The sequence below is a fragment of the Caloenas nicobarica genome, chromosome 12 (assembly GCF_036013445.1).
Source record: "Caloenas nicobarica isolate bCalNic1 chromosome 12, bCalNic1.hap1, whole genome shotgun sequence".
NCBI lineage: Eukaryota > Metazoa > Chordata > Aves > Columbiformes > Columbidae > Caloenas > Caloenas nicobarica.
The window spans coordinates 20,575,110-20,596,307 of NC_088256.1; the positions used below are offsets into that span (position 1 = coordinate 20,575,110).

Here is a 21,198-nt window from a genome sequence, read left to right on the forward strand (position 1 = left end):
GCGTCACGTTGAACATGAACCGGCACAGCGGCCACGGCCCGGGCACTTGGCCCAGGGTGGTCTCCTATCCAGGCTACTCCCCTTTTACTGCGATCAACTTGAGGAGGGATATCTTGTGGCAGCTGTCTCTTCTACTCTGGCAATACAGGCCCTTCCCTTCACTCTTCAGGAGCTGACTCCGTAAAGGATTAGCTAACAAAAACAGGTGAATGATAACGTTAATGTGAAACACAGGAGGCTAAATTGTCCGCTCTGCAGTGCCTCCTTTGGAGTCTCCCTGTTTCCCCAGGCTGCTTGCAGATGTTGTGAGCTGTCAAACATGTTTGACACGGCTAATGTAACAAAAATGCTCCTGCTGGTTTGTTCCTTTTCTAGCCAGCTGGAAAAAAAAACAACAAAAAAACCAAACAAAAAACCCCCAAACAAAACCACAAAAACACACAAACAAACAAGCACAACAACACCACACACAAAAAAACCCCCAAACAACACACAAAACGCCACCTCCTCCCAGTTATGAAACTCATCTCCCAAAAAAACCCCCACCTTTGCCATTTCTTGGGCAAGTAAAGGCAAAGCACTGTACGAAACAGCTGCCTGTAGCCCAGTGCCCTCATCTGCCAGGGTGCTGCTAAAGGGCATCACGCCGGTTCTGCTCTTTCCTTCTGCTCTTAACTCACTTTGGCTCCCAGCTCCCTCTGCCCAGTTCCTGGGGCAGCAGGACACAGCACACCCCACATACAGGAGCAACAGCACCTTGATGCAAGTCATGAACAACCTCAAAAGGATGACGCTCATTTGGTCTTCTAGCTCCTTCCTCCTCAGGGAAGCACTCCTTTCCCTCAAACTCAGAGAAAATCACTGTGACAAGAGCTAGAAACAAACACACGCTCTGATACTCTCACCACATCAGACCTATTCATTCTGCAAGGCAATTATGCTGATTGAGTCCTAAAAATAGGTTCCAAAGCACAAAGACTAGAAGAAAAGGGCTGGAAAAGCCCAGCATGACTCTCCTCGGAATATCTAGATCATCAGCTACACCGCCACAAACAGCATTAGTTCGGATGATTTGCTGGGCTTCAAAAGCATGGGAAATATTAGTCTCAATATACTGAAAGTGTCAGGGTGCTGCTCTGTGCTTTATAACGTTTGGAACTTCAGTGGATTCACATGTACCTCTCAGCACTTCAGGGCAGAACCAAGTGGCAACCGCCCCCCTTGAACACTACAGCATTGCGTTTCCCGCTGCTGGTGAAAACGATCCAAATCAACGGCCAAATAAGATAACAAGAAAGCAGACTTCAGAACAAGCTGATCCAGAACTGCAGTCAAACAGCAGGGATAAGACTTGTTTTGACCTGGACTTGGAAGACACTGCCCTCCACTTTCAGACACCTCCTCCTAGTAGTCCAGTTCCACGGAGCCTTTGTAAAACCTACTGTTGCAGTCTGTGGGTCACCAGCATGCAAGAACAATAGCTGAGACACATGGAAGATTGCTAACTCCACTAAATCTACCCTCACTAAAAAAAAATAAAGCTCTCGAGGCAGATTCTTTAGTCTCTCCAACAACAAAAAAAAAGGTTCAGAAGCCAAGTGCCAGCACTAATTTTACCCTAAAAGAAACACACAGCATGATGGATTCCTGCCCACACCAGGATCTCAAATGCATGGCAGTTCATTGTTAGTATCACTAATGTTCACCCATCACCCCACCCCTTTTCCCCCAGCTTAAAATTAAATCTAACAACCTGAAGACAATTCGGCTTAATTGCAACTGCACCATCTTCTGCAGGATCCGCCTGCCAGTCCCTGCCATTTCAATGTGCAGTTGCCAGGGCAACGGGCGTGAAGAGCACGCTTTTGTGTTGCCACATGCATCTTCGGGAGCTGAGCCAGCATCCCAGCTCCCGCAGCTGGGATGGATTTAACGCCTTCATCCCCAGGAGCAGCCTGTCCATCCTCCCAGCAGCCGGCCCTCGGCCAGCAGCTACTTCTCTGCAGACCGACGCCTGCATGAGAAAGACCGAGGATGCTCTAACACTTCTATCAAGTGAAACGTTCAGCAGTGCTGGGCTTCATTTGGAGGAGGTCACGGGGTAACAAACTTCATCGTGTACATAGCTAATGAGGAAAGAAAAGATCATTTACCATCATTTAAAAAGAATGTTCTTCTGGTGGTTTCCCGTCTACCTGTTGTTGTCCCCTCACTCACCCCCTCCATACTAACAGAAGGTTGCATCATATCTAGAGGACTACATGGTCTTCTCTCTGCCTACACAATTCTAACTTAGAAAACATGATTAATATGTACAAAAACCTTCCCATCAACCTCGCAGATTATCTTCCAGGGCAGACTGCTTCCCAGAGTTCAGCTCTTAATTTCTTTCCTATTTCTTTAAGATGAAGGTTTTAAACTTAGGTCGGAGCCTACTTTGCCTACCTCTTTTGTGTCCGCAAGGCTTATGTTCTTCTATAAAAAATAAGTTGCAATGCAACCCTTCCCTTTATATATGCTCACATGTATGTTTAGCAAATAAACATCTGGCTTAATCTTTTCCATAGCTGAGAACAAGCTGGAGCTCAAGATGACAAGCGAAATCTGCTTTTAATAGCAAATAAAGCTATTCATAACAACGGCACTGCACTTGTGTGTAATCACCGCTAATTACAGCATACAATAGTACTGTTAAATGATAAATACTGTAATCTAGGAAGCCCTATAATGCTCTAGGAGCCCCCACCAGCACCAGTGATGGAGTGCAATGTCTGAAATGTCACCCACTGAAGGTTACAGTCGGTACCGCAGACTCGCTGGGTCTGCCCGCACTGGACAACATCCATGGTGTTGTGATCTAGGATGTGACAGCCACAAATGGAAAAACAAGCCAGTTAAGATTTATTCCATGTTAGTGCAAGGCTGAGTCTTTCACAGTCCTTTTCCCCTGCAAACATGCTCCAGAGAGGCACAACAAATAAGCTGCAAGATGCTGGTGTGTGGCTCACACGACCTACAACCTGAAACCACCGTTGTATTCCCATCAATGCCTCCAAATGTTTGAGGCACCTAAAAGGATGCGTGAGCTCCCCCAAAGCTCAGCAGAGGCTCACCACCACACTTTGACATACATTTCCTCACCTCTCAGATTCAGGCGCATTCCGCATGTGCCAGTATCTCAAGTACAAACACAAGTATCACAGCACACAGGGCTTTGCAACTTGTGTTCATCTGCACTTCAACAAGAGTCAATAGCCACCAACAACAGAGAAATGAGGACAGTTCTGGGCACAGACAGGGAAACAAAAACCAAAGCTTTGGCTGTTTCAGGACGTGTCAGCAGCCTTTGCAGAATAAGTCTTATTTTCACAGAAGAAGAAAAATGAGATCCTGCAAAGCTTGAGGGGTGAGGAAGGAGGGTGGGGAGAGACCTCTATTCTGATTAAGCAAGAGCACCGGCGTCGACCCATATTTTTAACTGGAAAGAAGAGGCTGAAAGGAGAAAAAAAAACACGTTCAGATTTGAAAAAGTGATCATTAAATCCAGAGCTCCAGAAAGGACCTGGGGGCACGGGGAGGGAATCTGGCAAAGCAGGGCAGTGTCACTGTTCATGGGGGTTGTTACAATCAAACCCGCTTGTCGCACAGAAGGCAGCAGCATAACTACACTGTACTGCTAAGAATTCACAGCACTTTGTCATGCCAGTTTATGGTATTCCCCTTTAATCTCCACTCTCTGCCAGCTCTGCATTATCCCCAGGCCCCGTCCTGGCAGCTGTCCCAGGGTGCAATGAGCTGTCACTCCGCTCCGTGCCCCAAAACTGTTCTCGCAGTGCACTGTCGGGCAACTGCACAAATCCAGACACGGTGCCAGGACACCCCCCTCTCCAGTGCCTCTCCTGCATGCCTTACTGGCCTCTGACACGCAGGCCCAAATATAAGCAGATGTCTCTGGTCTTGTTCACAGTCAAACTGGAAAATAGGGTTAGGCTGCAGCAATGCAGTCACAGAAGAGACAGAGGAATCAAACGATGGAGCCGTGCCTTATCTCAGGGGTGCTCACACCTGACAGCCAAGTCTTTCACAACGCTCATTCCACAAAAATTATGAGGACTAGGATACTATTAAACATTCTGGAGGACTGCTTACTGTGACCACAAATCTGCCATTGAGAACATAAAGGGAATAAAGAATGTTAATGCAAAAATATGTAAAGCTAACCCAGACTAAGTGCCCAGGCAGGGGTGCCCCAGGTCTCCTCTGCCTTCCAAAGGAGGGCAAAACCTTCTCAGACAGGTGCAGAGGTTTCCAGGGTTCAAATCAGCACTTGCAAATATGAAGACGTTTTAGCTCCTGAGACAACTGATAATTTCCCACCAGTCAGAAGCAAACAAAAGCGGCGATGCCTCCAAGAAACACGTGCAGGCACCGAAGTCAGAGCTCCTGAGTTCTCTGGCACCTCGGTGTCTCACGCTGCCCTGAGTAACTCACCAACCTGCTCATCCCATACTCCCGAGTCTGGGAACTTGCTCTGTTCATTCCTATCGCTGTATCATTCCAGAACACGGTGCCTTATTTCCTGATCCTTCTCACTTGCATGGTGACAACCATCCCTGAAAGCATCAGAAAGTTGGTGAAAAGAGTGGAGAATCGGGCCCATGGCATGCAGTGTTTCCAGGAACAGGCAGTGCAATGAGTGTGCAATTCTCCACCTTTAGTCTGATATCAGACCTTTGGCACCAGCAAGTTAATGGGGATTTAATCAAACACAGGCCTGGGACGCAAGAGGGGCTTCTTGGGAAGCAGTTCAGCAGTATTGTCACACAGTGTCTTTCTGTGCTGTCTTACTGAAAAAGAACTAGTTCTGCCTTTCCAGAACATAAGGGTACAACTATATCCCTTTCATAAGGAGAAGATGCAGATGAAAGTAGAAACATCTTCTAAAACAGGGGGTCAAGCAGGGAAACCAGGAAAGCACATAAGACTCTTGTTCTGTACAATCAGACTATTATTTTCATTTATGAATAACTAAAGAACGTCACTTATCTCTGAAGCAAGCTTATCCACTCTTTTCCCACACGGATGCCTGCCCTGGTTGAGGGATCCACTGCTATTTGTTTAATGCTGACAAAGATGTCCTTGGGATTTAATACTTTTTGCAAGGTCAGCGCTCAGTGAAAAGCTGAGATAAACCCGAGGTTTAGTTAAAAATAAGACAGGAAAAAAAAAAAAAAATCCTTTCAGCAGAGCGACTGTCGTTCCCAGATATTTCCACCAGAGCTGCTTGCTGCTAAAAGCCGCTGCTGGCCAGGACCACCCCCCAGAGAAAGCGCTTGCCCTCAGGAAGGGGCTGACCAGGACAGGTGGCCAGCAGAGACAGCAGGGCCAAGAGGATTCTCCTACCTCTTGGCAGGACGCAGCTGCCCCCAGGCCCCCTTCAGCCTGGCAGAGGGGATGGAAACTCCAGGGAAATCACAGGAAAAAAGCAGGATGGGCTTTGACACTAATATCGATGAGCAGAAAAAATGTCCACCAATGCAGGGGGATTCATTCTTACTCTTTTTCTAACAAATCAGTAGGTTTTCCCCAAAGAAAATTTCAGGTCTTTTGTGTCATACATTATTAATTTTGATCTAAATGGTGGGTGGCTAGTTCTAAAAAGGAGCATCCCTGAGCTCTGCATTCGGTTCTAAAGGCACTTCTTGAAAATGGCTGCGCAGAATCAGCCATTTATAAATCCTTGCTCACAGACTGAGCCCTTCTGTCCGAGGACAGTTATGATCAGCTGCTGCATGACTTCCCCCACCACAGGCAGAGACACTATCCCTCTGCGATTGTGGAGGGAACAGAAGAGAGAAGGACGTACCTCAATTCTCATGTGATGCAAAGGCACAGAAGCAGTGGGAGCACCTCCCTGTGCAGTGTCAGGAGGGCATAAGCTGTACCTCATAAAGACACATAACAGCAAGGCGGCTTCCTGCATGCTGAAGGGCTCTGGAAGATGCTGCACCTTTAAAACGGTCGTGCACAGCTCAGGTGTTTTACAGGTGGACAGAGGAACTGAGATATTATCAGAGCCCAACATCCTGAAACACGCGTTTGTGTTGTTGGCATCAACACCCGAATTCACCCTCTGAACTCCTGGCTGGCAGAGATCAGGCACGTGTGGGCTATGATCCATCTCAGCCTGAAGCCAACGTCTCAGGTAGGTCAGTATGACACCCTAAATACATCAACTCGTCTCCACTGCCTGGGACAGGAGCTGGTGGTGGCTGCCCCACAGCAGACACTCATTATGGACATCTAACCCTTGGGCAAGGCGAGTCCTGCCCAAAGTGCCCATAAACAGCCTCGGTCCGGACAACCAAAGGGCTGCCAGGGAAATCCCAGCCCGCGGGCTGACACCAGCCTCATCTGCCAGCAATGCCGCCAGAAAACGTCACTCTGACAAAGAGGATTTTTTTTTTTTTTTCTGTGAAATCAAGTCCAACATTTCCAGATGTTTTTTCCCAGAAGTGAAAAACAGTTTGGCATTTTTGTACTATTTTTACTTTTCATAACCCATCACTGGTATGGGGAGTGTCATAAACGAAGGTGATACAGAAACAAAGCAAAATAAGGTCCCAGCTCATATTTAGGCAAATCTTGTAGCACATTCAGACTTTTCTTTTTCCTACTTAAAATATGGGATTTCGGAGTGCTACAGCTTGGCAATCCCATGTTTCAAACAGCTCTATCAGATACCCCAGGTGGGCTCAGACCCTTGGAGTTCATTTCCCACCCAGCACGTACGCTCCTCTGTACAACCAGAACCCAGCAGCCTTGCCTGCCAGCTGCACCCAAAGAAATCAAGACCCAGTACCGCACACAAGCAGCGTGTATCGCTCTTATTTGTTTGATCATCTTTCCGTAACAACATTTCTCCTTGGAAAAATCACACCATCCTAGGGAGCCTGTACGGTAATTTCACCGTGCCTTTTGTGTTCTCCAGTTTCTTAATACTGGGGTGCCAAAGAAGTAACTCCACTCTGCCTTTGTTCTCTTTCCCAAAGAGACTTTAAAAGTACAAAACAAGTAATTAATGTCAGATTGTTAATGACCTATCACTTCGAGTCTGACTGGAATGAGCAAACAGAACATATTTAACATTGCAGGTGCAGATCCAAGGACAAAAACAAAGTGGAAAAAGCCCTTTATCCCTCCTCCTCTTTTACTCTCTCTCACATGTACTCCCTTTTTCCATTAGGGCAGAATAAAACCCTTTGGACTACGCAGATACTCTTCCTAAGTGTTTGTTCTGTCTGGCCAGCACCAAACATTCAGGGTAACTGAACAAAACATGAGTGTATTTATGAGCTGAAAATGAAATAAACTCTCAGAAAAGCTTTAGATTCACAGATCCCAAACGTCCTTGTTTGGGCACCAGCATCAGCAACTGCAGCAGCATCCCCCAGCTGCTCAGACAGCTACACAGGCTTTCTAAAGCCAAAAGCCGCTTGCTCATACTACTGTCCAAGTACCAGCAGCCGGACAGGCTACCCACTGTCTATGCAGGTGGCAGGAGGACTGGAAACAGGGTATCACCATTTAGTTCCTTCACATTCAAGATGTTATGCCAACATCTGGGGGTAGCCGGGGGAAACAACTGTAATTTCTCGGTGAGCTGGTGAGGCAAGCAGCAAGTGGCCTGCCCAGAGTCTGTCTTAGCAGATGACAGTTCTGGCCTTTGCCTCATGCTCATATTGCAAGGCCATTTCCCTCCCCAAAAAAAGAAACACTCTGGAAAGCCCATGACTCCAAAAGGACAGTTAAGCATTCAACCAGTTAACTTCTAGGACAATATCATTCCATGTGGCAGAGAGGAGAGAATCCATGAGCAGAACCGTGAAGGAGATCCTCACCCCTGCTCTGCTGCACAGAGACAAGCCCCTCTCCCCCAGGACGCTCTTACAGGCTCTCCATGAGAACAAAGGCAGCGTCCACCACCTCCTCGGCATCAACTCCCTCTCCCACTCAAGAAAGGCAAGACGTGCCTCCAACTAGACTTTGTACCACTGATCACCACCCCGAACGAACACACACAAGAACAGCCCAAAACAGCATCCTTGTCTAGAAGCACAAATGCTTTCCCTGACCTCGCTGTGACTGGTTGCATGGTATTTCCCCACATTGGAGGAGATGAAAGACTCCAATAAACAAGAAAGCACTACAGAAATAAAAATAAACCCGAAGACTTTGGAATGTGTATTTTTTTTTTTCCAAATTCATTCTCCCTGCTATTCAGTCTCACGTCTTACTTGGAAAACTAAAATGAGAAGCAGGAAAGCAACCTTTGATCTGCTCACTAAAATTTCAGTATAGAAGCTGCTGTGAGAAATGAACACCACCAGGAATTAAAAAAAAAAAAAAAAAAAAGGAAGAAAATAAACTCCCCAAACAGTTTAGTGCCATACTGGCAAATACAGCACAGCCTTCATCAGCCTCAGCTGTTACCCCTGTCACAGAAGGCAGGGAAGAGTACCAGCTGCACATGAAGTAGATCACATTGGCATCACATTTTCTAAGACACCCGAGTTTGTGCTTCCAGAAGATTAACCGTAATCCCAAAAGTGGACATGGGTGAAGTGAAGGACAAATTCATCGCACTCAAAGGTAAAAACACAGTGTGCATCTGGCTAGAGGCTTCCACTGTCCTCTTCACTAAACTTGTCAGAGTAGGAGAACAGATTATGCTCTCTGATGGAAAGCCACATTGTCAAAGTTGGGAATGATTTTATGTTCTTAATTATTTGCTTATGGCTGTGAACTACTTTATAAAAACAAGATATGCGAAGCATAAAACCTCAGAGCAAACCAACTAACAGGCCCCAAATATAAGTAATATTAACGATTTGAAAAGTCTAATATTATATGTTAGTCACAATCAGAAGTGAATGACGTATTTGTTTTCCTGTTAAGGTGCTAGTAAAAGTGGCAAATAGACATAAGCATTATCGGTTGTGTACAGACAACAGCTGTTCACTTTGAATATGAAATCATTGGTGCGTAATCAAGGTTTTATAGAAGTCAAAAGCAAAATCCACAGTAACTTCAACATAGTCATGCAGAGACCTGAGATGGTATCAATCAGTAAGGCAAAACTCTCCATTCCCTCTGTGTAAAACTTGCTGCTAAGATACCACCAGAACCCTTCTGAAATGCAGCTGAGGAGGAGGATATCAAGTTCACTGCAGAATGAACATTTGCTTAGACACCTCTTGAGAACTCAGCTTCTCTCCTCTGCAGCAGCTCCCTGTCTGTGCAGGTGAGTATTCCCTGGAAGCAGCGTGTGATCATCCTGCCCTGTATTGCAGAAGTCATCCAAAGCTCTCAAGACCCGTATGTGTAATTTTTTTTAAATTTTGTAACCTCATCTGGGTGCTCCTGCTCCAGCGGGGGGATTGGACTGGATGATCTTTCGAGGTCCCTTCCAATCCCTGACATTCTGTGATAGCTGGGCTTTGTGGGGCCAGTACAGTTAACAAAAAAGGCAACCTGGCAGCCAGTCACACACACACAGTTTCCTCTTATTTTTGGCACTTAGTAGAGCAAAGCAACCAATTCTGGAAGCACAAGCTAGTTCCCCATGGAACAGAAATGAATCCGTTTGCTTCGAACGGCAAGTGGGTATGTGCTGATAACGAGGGCTTGCAATTCATTCCATTGGTGGCAGTTAGAAATATCCAAGCATTTTTTTTAGTGTAAGAAGACCGCTTCACCAATGGTGCTTTGCTGTTTGCTGCCACAGAGAGATCGCTTGCTGGGCAGACTGTGGCTCTTCTCTGTCCTACTGTCTCCTCCAAGAAAAATTACAAATCATTTGTTTATACATATAAATGAGCTAGCCAGATATCTGAGATTGGAGAAACTTCCCCTTGCTGCTAAGATTTCCTTTCCTTATACATTTTAATAAGGCACGAGTTACTCTGAAAACCCGAAGAGATCTATAATAATGAAGGATAACCCTCCACTATTATTTGAGTTGTTTCCAGTATTCCAGACAGGAAGACACTATCTATTCAGTTAATAAAATCTAATTTTCTATAGTGCTTTTTGCAAGGGTAATATTTAACTTAAAAAAACCCAACCAACCAACACAAAAAAATGCAGGGGGGTAGAGGGGGCACCAGGCTGGATAGCTAAGGTTTTATATTGCAATTACTGTGTGTACACACCAAGCCCTCAGAAGTGACATGTATTGAAGAGAAACTTCAACTAAGAACCTCAACACCTTGGTGAAATGCTTCTGTCAACACAGCAACCCAGACAGGTACATATCCACAGACCGAACCAGGAAGGGAATAGTTTATTTGTGGAATATACTCCTGTATTGACTGATCTGTTACTGGTATTCTTAACTAATTACTGGTATTCTTAATTAAATAGAGGACTGACTTAAACATCATTATGGCTGAAGTCACCTCACACTGCTGCTCGTTATTAGGGAGCCATTGACGGTAAAAAGCAGGATTATGCTGCACAGAACACTACCTTTTTGTCTTTTACAGTAAGGCATGACTTGCATTTCAGACAGCAGCACAGCACAGAGGGGCTGCTGTCTGAATCACACAGTGCTGGAAATGAATGGAAAAGGGAGGGAGAATATACTCACATAACTGTGTTTTAGCACAGAGAAGACAGTAGGAGCGGAACAACACACACAGCACCTCCTCACAAGGAGAGCATCAATTACCTTTGGACGCTTCCATTCGACTTTCCTTGGTGGCGCTGACTGATAGAAAAGGGACTCGTCTGAGGCTGGAAACTCGGGGTCTTCGAAGAGCCGCCTCTGCTGGACACACTGCGCTTTCAGCTCGTGGTACTTCTGATCTCTGAAGAGCTGCACTGATGAAGACATCTTTCTGTCTAGATAAGATGAATATTGGCTTGTGCAAATTATGAAGGCTCTTTAAAGTCCACAGATGATACTACTCATTGGTCTTTAACATCCAAGCATTAAACTTGCTCTAAACAAGATTAATTACTCATTTCTGTAAAAAAAAAACCCACAACAAACACACAAATAATTATAAATTAGATTATGTTAAGTAGTAGACTAGAAAACCACAAAACCCAAGAAGATATTAAATATTAGGATAGTAATTTTGGCTGAACAGAACTCTTATCAGGAAAGACATCAGAAAGCCCAGACCAGGCACAAACCTAGCATTTTGTTTTGTCCTATTGGAAAGGTAACAGAATGGGGCTTGGCTCTCAGTCTGAACCATGTGTGAAGGGCTGGACCATCTTTCTGTCCCACATTCTTCTTCTGGCTACTAAAGCTCTAATTATGTACTCCAACTCTTACGCCTAAAGAAAACCAAAACGAGATTTCTACAGTTCTCTGTCTTAAATTAAGTGACAATACTCTGGCTGGCGTTACTGTCTTTGAACTTCATGTTATATTTCAGGGAACTGAATTCCCAGAAGCAGCAAATATTCACAAATAATTGCTGAGAATTTAAAAAAAACCCAACAAACCCAAACTCACAACAACAAACTCAAACAACTTGCTCTCAGGCCCTAGTTCCCAGAATCGTGACTATCTGACCTGGCAAGCTTACGGTCAAGCCACGGAGCTCAAAAGAATTTCTTAAGAACATTCTATAAATCAGGAACCCCCTAGAGAAGTCATTCAGGATAGAATCATAGAATCATTTCAGTTGGAAGAAACCCTCTAGGATCATCGAGTCCAACCATAACCCAACTCCAGCACTAACCCACGTCCCTAAGAACCTCGTCTAAATGCCTTTTAAACCCCTCCAGGGATGCTGACTCCACCACTGCCCTGGGCAGTCTGTTCCAATGCCCGACAGCCCTTTCCGGGAAGAATTTTTTCCTAATATCCAGTCTAAATGTAGATTGAAGTCTGGGACACACGAAGGGTGCTACCTCTGTTTCAAGGGAGGGAGTGGAGAGAATATCAGAACTTACTCTGTTCGGAACGTTCCAGTGCATCAATTCCTCTCCTCTTCCTTCCCACCGCAGGTTAGAGATGTGTCTCCCTTTCCTTGAGTTACCTGCAGAAATAAAGACAAACGCAGGTTTTCCTGATGTCAGATGGTGAGATTTAAACAACATGCACACATCGGAGCGTGGCATCATATTGCTAGCAGCCTACTTGCTGCGTCGTCTTGCAGTGACCTCAGCTCGTGCTCCTTGAGCCACCTGTAGCTCAAATTGGATGAGATTCCACAAATTAGACACAAACTAAACCAAGATAGGCACAAGCCTTTCCAGGCACGCAGGTGAGCACAATGGGAGAAATACAGAAGAGTAATGAGGAGCACTTGGAAATGTCAAACTTACCATAGTCTTTGTTCTTGTGGATGAAAGTACTGTGGCCAAAATAGTCTAGGGATGGTTTTAACACCCTCCTTCTCTCTCCTTCCCCTCACTCCTCTCCCTCCACCTACCCCAAAATAAATTTTATGGTCCTTCAAGGATGAGAAATGCTGCTCACATGCCTTCACTCATGGGAATGAGGGCAGTATTCTGGATTGCTCTTGTTGCCATTCCTGCGCCCATTCCAAAGCCTCCTAACCCCACTCAGAGCAATCTACCCACAAGTGTGCGCACCACCTGATTTCTACCAGCAGAATCTTACACAGCAAAGTGATAGGAGGAAGAACCAGTTTATTCTTGATATTTCAACCAGCCACATCTTCAGATGCCAGCTCATTCTCCAGCCTTTCTCAGGGCAAAAATCCAGCAATAAATTTTGCATACATCAGGACTGTAATGACTTTGAGTCAAATCTGATGCTGCTGGAATGGATGGAAAAATTCCTATGGCTTCAGCCAGGCCAAGGCATCCCCTTCCACGGAATCCCTTAGTGACTGTGTTACCCAGCTTCAACAAAACAAAACTACATTTAAATGAACTGTTCAATTCAAAAGTGGCTCACTGATATTATGCCATTTTTTGCAATTTCCTCCTTCTTAGGGGCTATTTTCTTCCTAATTATCTCCCTCAAAAACAAGTCACAAGCCATCTCACTCGGCAGATGGCCTCCCAAGACAATGCAAATAGACTTGCTCCCCCCCACAAACCAATTTTTCAAATTGAAGTGCAGAACAACTTGTCGATTATAAAAAGATAGCTCAGCGACAATTAAAAAAACCCAAACAATACAGTTTGGCTGATTTGGGTGGGATATAGATTACTTCATGATAACTGGCATTCTCACTTTAAAAAATTCCCCACGAGCTAACTGACGTTCTAAACCAAGCCTATTTGCAAGGTATGCTTGTTTTTCAAATAGCCCCCTGGGTGATAAGGTTTTCAGCTGTCACTGCCTAATTCAGAAAGATAGTTTTTAGTGACCTCATTCCCTCACCCTTTGTCCCCTCCTATCTGCTGGACCGGAACGTGAGCCCTGCCAGGATTAACACAACAGCAACGCACGGAACGCGGCCACAGAGCACAGCCCAGGAGACACCGAGCTCCGGAGCTCAACCCAAGCCCCATCACCATCCGGTGAACTAGTAGGAACCCAAAACGGCTCTTTTTTTCTCTACCTGAAGGCCTATAATCAAAACACGATTGCATCCTGTATTTTGTTGGAAATTTTTCAGACTTTTCATGATGTACGACTTACCATTTATTTTCTCCACTTTAGAGGTTTGAATTGTTCTAAATAAATCCACTCTTTTGTAATTAAATAACTACATCTTAATTTAAAAATGCATTATTTATTTATGTCTATGAACTCTTTATTATTTTCTGGGTTTGGAAGATGAACTTTTGAACCAAGTCCTTCTCTTCTTTCTTGGCTTCAGGCAGAACACAGCCCTGTATGTTCAGCTTTTAATTCTGAAAAGGTTGTCATCCTCCTCTAACAAATTATATCCATGAAGATCTGTGGTTACTTTTTTTGGGAGAATGAGTAAATTGCACACCTGTAATTCTTGTTCTGTGGAGAAACCATTAAATACAGATCTTCCCTTACCTTCTCACTCTTTTACTGAGGTGTTTCTTATCAATTTATTAGGAAGACATCTGTACATCTAGAAATGCTCTTTGGTTTAGATTTATCATCCGAGTCTTCCACAGTGACAGGCACTTCATGGTCTCAGTAGAATCTTTAAAATCTTTTTTGAATGGTCTCTTTTGGAGAGTGCTCTGTCACCCATGTTAGATCATGAAAACCCAAGATCTGTATTTAATTCTGCTTTTGTACAGTGAACATTTCAGGTGAGTATTTAATACGCCTTCATATATAAACAGCGGTTTGAGCCATATTTTTTTAATGCCAATGTGAACCTTAGCTAATGATTCACGTGTACCCCTATTCCATAGGCTAACTCACCTCATAGAAGTCTCTTTTTCTTGTTGGAAAGTCCACAGTAACGAATGCAAATGCAGTTTCTATACAATAGCTTAACGATTTGAGCGCTGAGGACGGGGGACCACAGCTGAGCCGCTGCACCGCCGGGGTGCACCCAGCAGGACGCGGCCTAACCCGCCCGAGACACACACCGGGCACCTGCCTCCCACTCCAAGGTTGATTTCTGAAGCCAGTTTTTGGCTCTCAGTTGAACACTGAAGCTCCCAAACTAAGAGGCACCCCGCTCCCTCCTCTCCGGAGCCCCCGGCGCACCGCAGCGCAGAGCCCCAGCAGGTTCGGCTCCGGCTGGGCTGACACGGCGCGCGGCCCTGCCCCGGAGACACCGAGCACGGCTCGGCAGCCGCTCTGCCGCCCGAGACGGAGCGAGGGCTGGGAACCGCGGCCCTAAAAATACCGTCCCGCAGTTCGGAGACCCCGCGCTGCTCTGCAGAGAGAAAGGGACCGCTCCAGGAGAGGGGCGAAGGGGGAGGAAGGGGGGAAAAAAAAGCCTGAACAGCTCTACAGGTCAGCCGTTCTCGTATTTTTGGTTTATTTCCCTGACCGTATGCAATTAGAATTTTGCTCTGTGTCTTTTCCGGCCTTTTCCTGAGCTCCCCAGGGCAGCACAACAGCTCCACAGCCGACCCCGAGCACCAGGGCAATGCCCTTTGATACCAGCAGGAGCGCAGGAGGCCCCGCATCTCTCAGCTTTCAACCACTGAGCTTCAATGTCTTTCTCTGACCCCCTCTTTTTCCAGCAAGATTCCTGCTTTGAGCAGAAAAAGGACTTCAGCAGAACAGGGCAGACAAAACCAGCGCAGGTCCCCTTTTCAATCTGGCTCTACTCGCAGAGTCCCCTCCTCAGCCTGACAACAGAAGCATTTCATTTTTACTTACAGTTAACACTCACAGATGCGTCCCCCTGTCGTAACCAGCAAGAGTACGGCTAAATCACATTCAGCACAGTGGCAAATACCAGCTCCTGGTGTTATTTGCAGCCTTAAATTAAAGGGACATTCACTTGAAATCCAGTTCTTCACAAGAGCATTAAGGTGAGCTTCAAGTATTATTTCCAGTAGTATTTCTTTACACTCACATTTTCCTGTCTTAAACTTTCTCTTCCCAGCTGCTACGCAGAAGATTCACAACAAACAAGACCGACCAACTGTCCAGTCAGGTGCGTGAGGGAAAATTACACCCTCGCTACTACTAAATATGCAATAAGTACATGAAAACTAACAGAAGAAGTCATCTCTTCTCAGCCCATTTTTGCTACCCTGGGTAACTAAGCGACACGCAGGGTAAAAAGTCAGAGAGAGAAGTTATTGCAGCTGTTAACCAAGCGCACGCCTCGCATGCCAAAGCATCGCTCCCACCCCAGCCCCGCAGGAGGACGGCACAGAGCTGGGCTTGCCTTAACAAAAACCAGCACTTGCAATCCCAAAGGCGAACGCTGCCAAGCAGCTGCAGGGAACCCTCTGTTCTAGATCAAACTCCTCCTCAAGGCAGAGGCTTGGCACGCTGTAACACGTGAATTTTATCACACACCCCACTTTTCTGTTCCAGTTGCAGGACACAGAAGAATTTCCACGTGCAGCACCAGGACTAAAGGGCAAAGTGCATTTCTAGCCAGTATTTAACACCGTGGTTGAACACAGCCTTGGACATGAAGCTGCTTCTTTCAGAAAGCAGATTCTGAAATGAAACTGTCCAAGCTCAGGCACATCCCAGCCTCGGGACAACATTCCTGCTGTTGCAGGAGCACGCAGAGGGACGCCAGAAAGGACACACACCGCGTGTGCCGTGCTCCGAGGCAGCGTCCCGCTTTTAAGATTATTATCCATCTGCAGGTACCAAGCTTGCTTTTGTTTCATGCAAACAGCCTTACCAACAATAACAACCAACACCTGGTTCTTGGGTTTCTCACGTGTAACTGCAGTTGTGCGCCTGTCTTCTCAATGCACAAAATCTCCCAGCTCTAGACTCTGTTCTTTCCATACTGACTTACCACCAAACCTCATCGTCACTGTTTAGACTGTGACAGCAAAACAGAGACTCAAGTATTTAACTGTTTGCAGAAGCAGTTTAATATTTTCCCAAACATCTTTCTCCAAACTTGCAGCTTGCTTCAGAGCAATCAAATCAGTGAGCGCTTACCAAACAGCGGCCCTGCAGCCAAAAGCTTTAAATTACTCTGAACTGGTTTTCTGTAAAACTAATTAAAGGCACTTCCAGGGCTCCAGCTGCAAAAGGTTATTGCCTTCTCTTCCTGTGCAGAATGATTACCGGGCTCTACAAAGCAGTGACTTTGCGAATTTGTATGAAGAGTGCAGGAGAATTTAAAGCAGTTGAAAAGCTTCCACTTCCTGTATGCTGCGCTTTTGTGATCTTGGCTGTTCCACTGCTACTGACAGACCAGAAGCATCGCTGCCCATAGCACAGAACGTCGCTACTGGAGAAATTTACTCATTCCAGTTCTTTAAACAGTTCAACAGACTGACTGCACCGGGAGTCTTTATGCTGGATTGGGTGTCCCCTTTTCTTCTGCATAAGCCGATATAAAAGTATAAAGTTAGCACTAAATCTGTATTGTGTGGAAACGTGATTGTGTTAGTAAGAGTGTATTCAATTTGGATGAAATTTGCTGCACAGGATAATTTAATAGCACCAGTCCAGTATTAGCGACCGTGGTCCCCGGGCTCCTGAGTTGTTTTGGGCAGCAACGCTCTCTCTGCTGGGATGAGACACCGAGTTTTATTGTGTGTTCTGGGGTACCATGATTGTGCAGCACTAGCTTTTCTCTCATCCAGCTTTTGGATTTTTCAACAAAATAATGTTAATTGAACTATTTGATGGCCTCTGTAACTCAGTACTTTAATAGGCATCTAAAGGTTTCTCTGTTTAGCTCAGCTCAAGAATTGGCTAAGGGAAGGAGACATGAGCATTGCTCTTCTCATAGGAACAGGAAGGTGCCAACATTGTTCTGCTGTGCAGTTTTGCCATACTTAGCATCAAAATTGAGAGAGGAAAACTCGCATATTTTTGCCTCAGAATATCTGCCCATATCCTATCACTTCTGAGAAGAAATGCTGGGGAGACTAACTGGACACCAGGAACAGGACCGGCCACAATCTGTTTGCTTTCACAGACAGCATCAAGAACTGGCAGAAGCACCTGCCTACAAACCAAAGCTTTGCTACAAAACAGTCACTCCACTTGTATTTCAACATCATGGTGCTTAACCAGGCTTTTCTTTCGGGTCTCATTGGGACAAAGAGACTTTCTATAGCACTTGAGCTGGGAGCCAGAATGCAGTTTGTACTACAAAGCCTGTCCCCAAGCAACACAGCTCAGGAGGGGGGTGAGTTCAGGACCAAACCTGCTGTTCCCTTTGCCCAAGAGCTGAGCAGGAGCCTTGCCAGGAACCCTACCATTGATTTTCAGAGTTTGTTCCCTCTCCCACCCCTCCTGTAGTCAGTTCCCGGTGAGACAAAATGCAAGTCCTTCAGGAAGGGAGTGCTGGAGTTGGGGCTCTGCAGCCCTTGGGGGTGGGAGGTGCTGGTTAACCCCCGTCCCGCGGCACGAAGCACAACTGCGCCAGCATTCGGGGCACGAACTGGGGCTGGACAGGTGGAACAAACACCTTACAGGTGACTGTGCCCAAGGGGGAAGGGCTCCACCTGGCAGAAGGAGGCTGGATTTGTAGCGCTGATGGTTGGGGGTTGTGTGTGTGATCTTTTCAGCTTGAAAACGGAGCAGAACCAACACACGTGTGTGCACGGGATTACTCAGTGGTACAGTGCTGATTTCACGGTCAGAACCGATCAAAGCCTTGGCAGGACACACTCAGAGAGGGTAAATTCTGGCTTTAGTCTCTCTCTCTCTCTCTCCTCCTTGCCATTTCTCTGAGAGTTTATCCCAGTGTAGCTGCCTGTGATTTCGTTTTTAACCATCTTCTCTCTCCCCCTAGGCAGAGACAAAAGATTTAAAAGGAATGGAATCAAGCAGCAGAGTTTTGCCTCCAACTGACTGGTTTCCAGGTGAAACCTTCCATGGTTAAAATGCTTAAAGATCATTGCAAGCAGAGACAAAACCCCAGGGCTCCTTGCCTTCGATCCAGCTGAACGCTGTAAGGACCAGGCTCCTGGGCCCCCTCCCCTGCCGTGCACCCTGCGGCAGGACGGGCTGGGTGACAGGGCTGGTCCCCCAAGGGGAGCCCAGTGGCCCAACTCCGCTCACACCAAGCAGAGAATTATTTCTCCGTAAGTGCTCTCGGGCACATGCTGCCCCACTGCCTTCACGCAAACTAGAAAAGTGGGGTTTTCTGCAACTGTGTTTTGTGTGGCTCTTGGTTCTGTCCACATAAAACAAGCAAACTGCTGGGAGGCGTCTTGTACCAAGGCCCTAAGGGGCTCAGCCAGAAGCACAACTCACTTGGCAGCTGCAGCTGAAAATCCACTGAGCATCTTTGTTGTACCGAGCAGGTATTAAGGGCACACAAAGTCCACAAGCTATAGAACTATGTGGCACTAAACAGTTTAGGCATTAAGCAATAGCTTGAGTCATGTTTTTTAGACTACATCTTAACCCTGACGCCCGACGTTTTGCCTCCGTCCCCACTGCAGATGCTCAAGCCCCGTGCCAGACCTCAGCCAGCGTTCAGAAATGCAGAATCTCCGCACGCCTGGACTCGGACGGTCTCTGACGGCACACGGATGAACATACAGCGCTACAGGTCAACACGGGCACATCTGCATGCAGTTGACATGCAAGATTAAAACGCAATTGCCACTTGCTCTTCTTATACTGCCGCTTTGTTTCTCCAGTGAAAGGAGTCCTGTCCCAGGCTGTGTATATTGCACGGGGTTCCATCTGAGTACAGCTTGATCCTTTAACTAAATTAACACAAGGTCTCTATTTTAGGTAAGGACACAAAGTGGCTCTGGGACAGTTTTCAAGGCTATGCAGGCAGACAGGGTTTTCGAAAGTGCACAGGTGTCTGCATACTTCAAAAAATCTGACCTTCAGTGGCTTCCCCTACAGCCTCAAGACCAGAGAAATTGGCAGCTAACTATAGAGAGGTACAATTCCAGTTTTGAATGATAATAATAAAAAAAGTAATTTAGCATTGTACGTGCCAATTGTTACAATTAACATTAATCCAAATCATGAGATATATAACAAGCTCTAAAGAAAACGCTAACAGCAATGTCAGTTGATTCCTTCAAGCCAAACTTTTGTGCTGAAACCGCAGGAAAACACTATCTTCAAAAGTCCAGTATCACTCCATTCTGCCTTTTCATAAAAGTTAATTTAAAAAAAGACCATGACTGCTAATTAATGGGTAACTCCCTAGCAGGTGACTCCATTATTTTATGTATCCATTTATATATTATTTTAGACACAGTATAAAAATCTCGCCTTCACAGGAAAAAACAACAACAAAAGTAAAATACCCACTTGAATTTCACAGTGAAAGAATCTACAGAGAGAACTGACAGTACTTTTAAAGATCAGAGACAGTATGGAGAATGGAATTATATGAGCACCAAGATCAAGTCACACTTTATTTATCAGTCTGGCCCCTTATTCAGTATAACTGTTAACAATGCCTGCAGAAAGAAGACTGGCATTAGACTGGTTATCCCAGAAGAAATGAGAGCAACCATGCTTTTGCAATAAATCACAACGAGCACTTGGCTCAGAGTTCGCACACAGTCAAGATGCGACTTTCTGAAAGAAACGTACATTACTGCAGCACACAAAAGCATTTTCTCACTGTGCTGGCCACAGTGCTCATTACTAGTAACACAGAAAGTTTTCATGCTGGTGGCAAAGGGGCAAATCAAGCAAATCTCAGTTTCCAGGGTACCTCTGGCACTCACCTGGCCCAGGTCTGTCCCAGCTCTGACACATCAAACTCCGAACGACTCCTGCGAACAAACATCCCTCGGCTTCTTAACCTGAAACTCTCTGGACTGTACCAAGATCACATCACCCGGGGGGTGCGGTTTGGGATGACCCTTCCGGTGGTGAGTCCCAGGAACACCAGGAAACCTCCCAAACTGACCCAAAAACGCAGAGCCTTGTTTATTCCCCGTAAACTGTTTGTTAGCTGCGGTTGTGGCTGTAACTGTGAATGAACTTTTAAAGGAGATGAGGCGAGGCTGCTTGGCCAGAGTTGCAGGATTTTTTTTTTTTCTATGGAAAACAGGGCAGATTAATGCGCACCATGAAAAAAAATACATATTCCTTATTAGGCTGCATGCTGTTCCTCACTTGCATAAAGCCAGTGTCAATGCCTCTGCCTCAGTGCGTCCCTTCCGATAACGGCCCATCCAGAGCCATTACAAAATTCCATTTGTACCAGTAGTTTTAAATATTCTCCCCAATTTGCTTCCTCTATTTAGTCCTCTTTATTTTAGCATAACTGCTCTAAGTTTACAAATAGGTCCATTCCTTCTCCCAGACCTTACTATTCAGCAGACCTCCTATTTGCCCAAAGGAGTTTGGATCTCAGGGGATGAGTTACGTACAGAAAGCACTCTGAAGATGAAGCGTTAAGTAGTATGATAAATTTCTGTACTGCAGGGTTTGCTGCAGGGCTGTCTGCTCTCCTATGAAGTGCTTGCCCAACTTCCTTTCAAAGGCATGCCGAAATTTGGACAGAAAGTCCCTGGAAACCGCCACTACAGCTTTAGTATTTAATGAGTAAAAAAGCCCTACATACTAAAGCCATGTGTTTTCAATTCATGATTAAGTAGACCAGAATTTAAGTCATAATAAAAAGCTGACGTACACCTATATATACCACACGCACCGTGGTTCAT

General features: G+C 45.7%; 1 protein-coding gene across 3 annotated transcripts in view; it reads right to left on the reverse strand.

Annotated features, from left to right (window-relative positions):
* Positions 1-20,465, reverse strand: part of CAPN6 (calpain 6) — a 57,592-nt gene extending 37,127 nt beyond the window's left edge. Inside the window, exons 1-3 of one of the 3 annotated variants that reach the window (XM_065643134.1) lie at positions 20,254-20,465; positions 11,974-12,059; positions 10,733-11,030 (exon numbers count right to left, since the gene is read on the reverse strand). In XM_065643134.1, the coding sequence (XP_065499206.1) occupies positions 10,733-10,897 (165 nt within the window). In that variant the 5' untranslated portion in view covers positions 10,898-11,030; positions 11,974-12,059; positions 20,254-20,465. Of the gene's footprint in view, positions 1-10,732; positions 11,031-11,973; positions 12,060-15,265; positions 15,716-20,253 lie in introns of those variants that run through there. The other 2 variants (XM_065643136.1, XM_065643135.1) reach the window with 2 other exon arrangements.
* Positions 20,466-21,198: the final 733 nt, after the last annotated feature.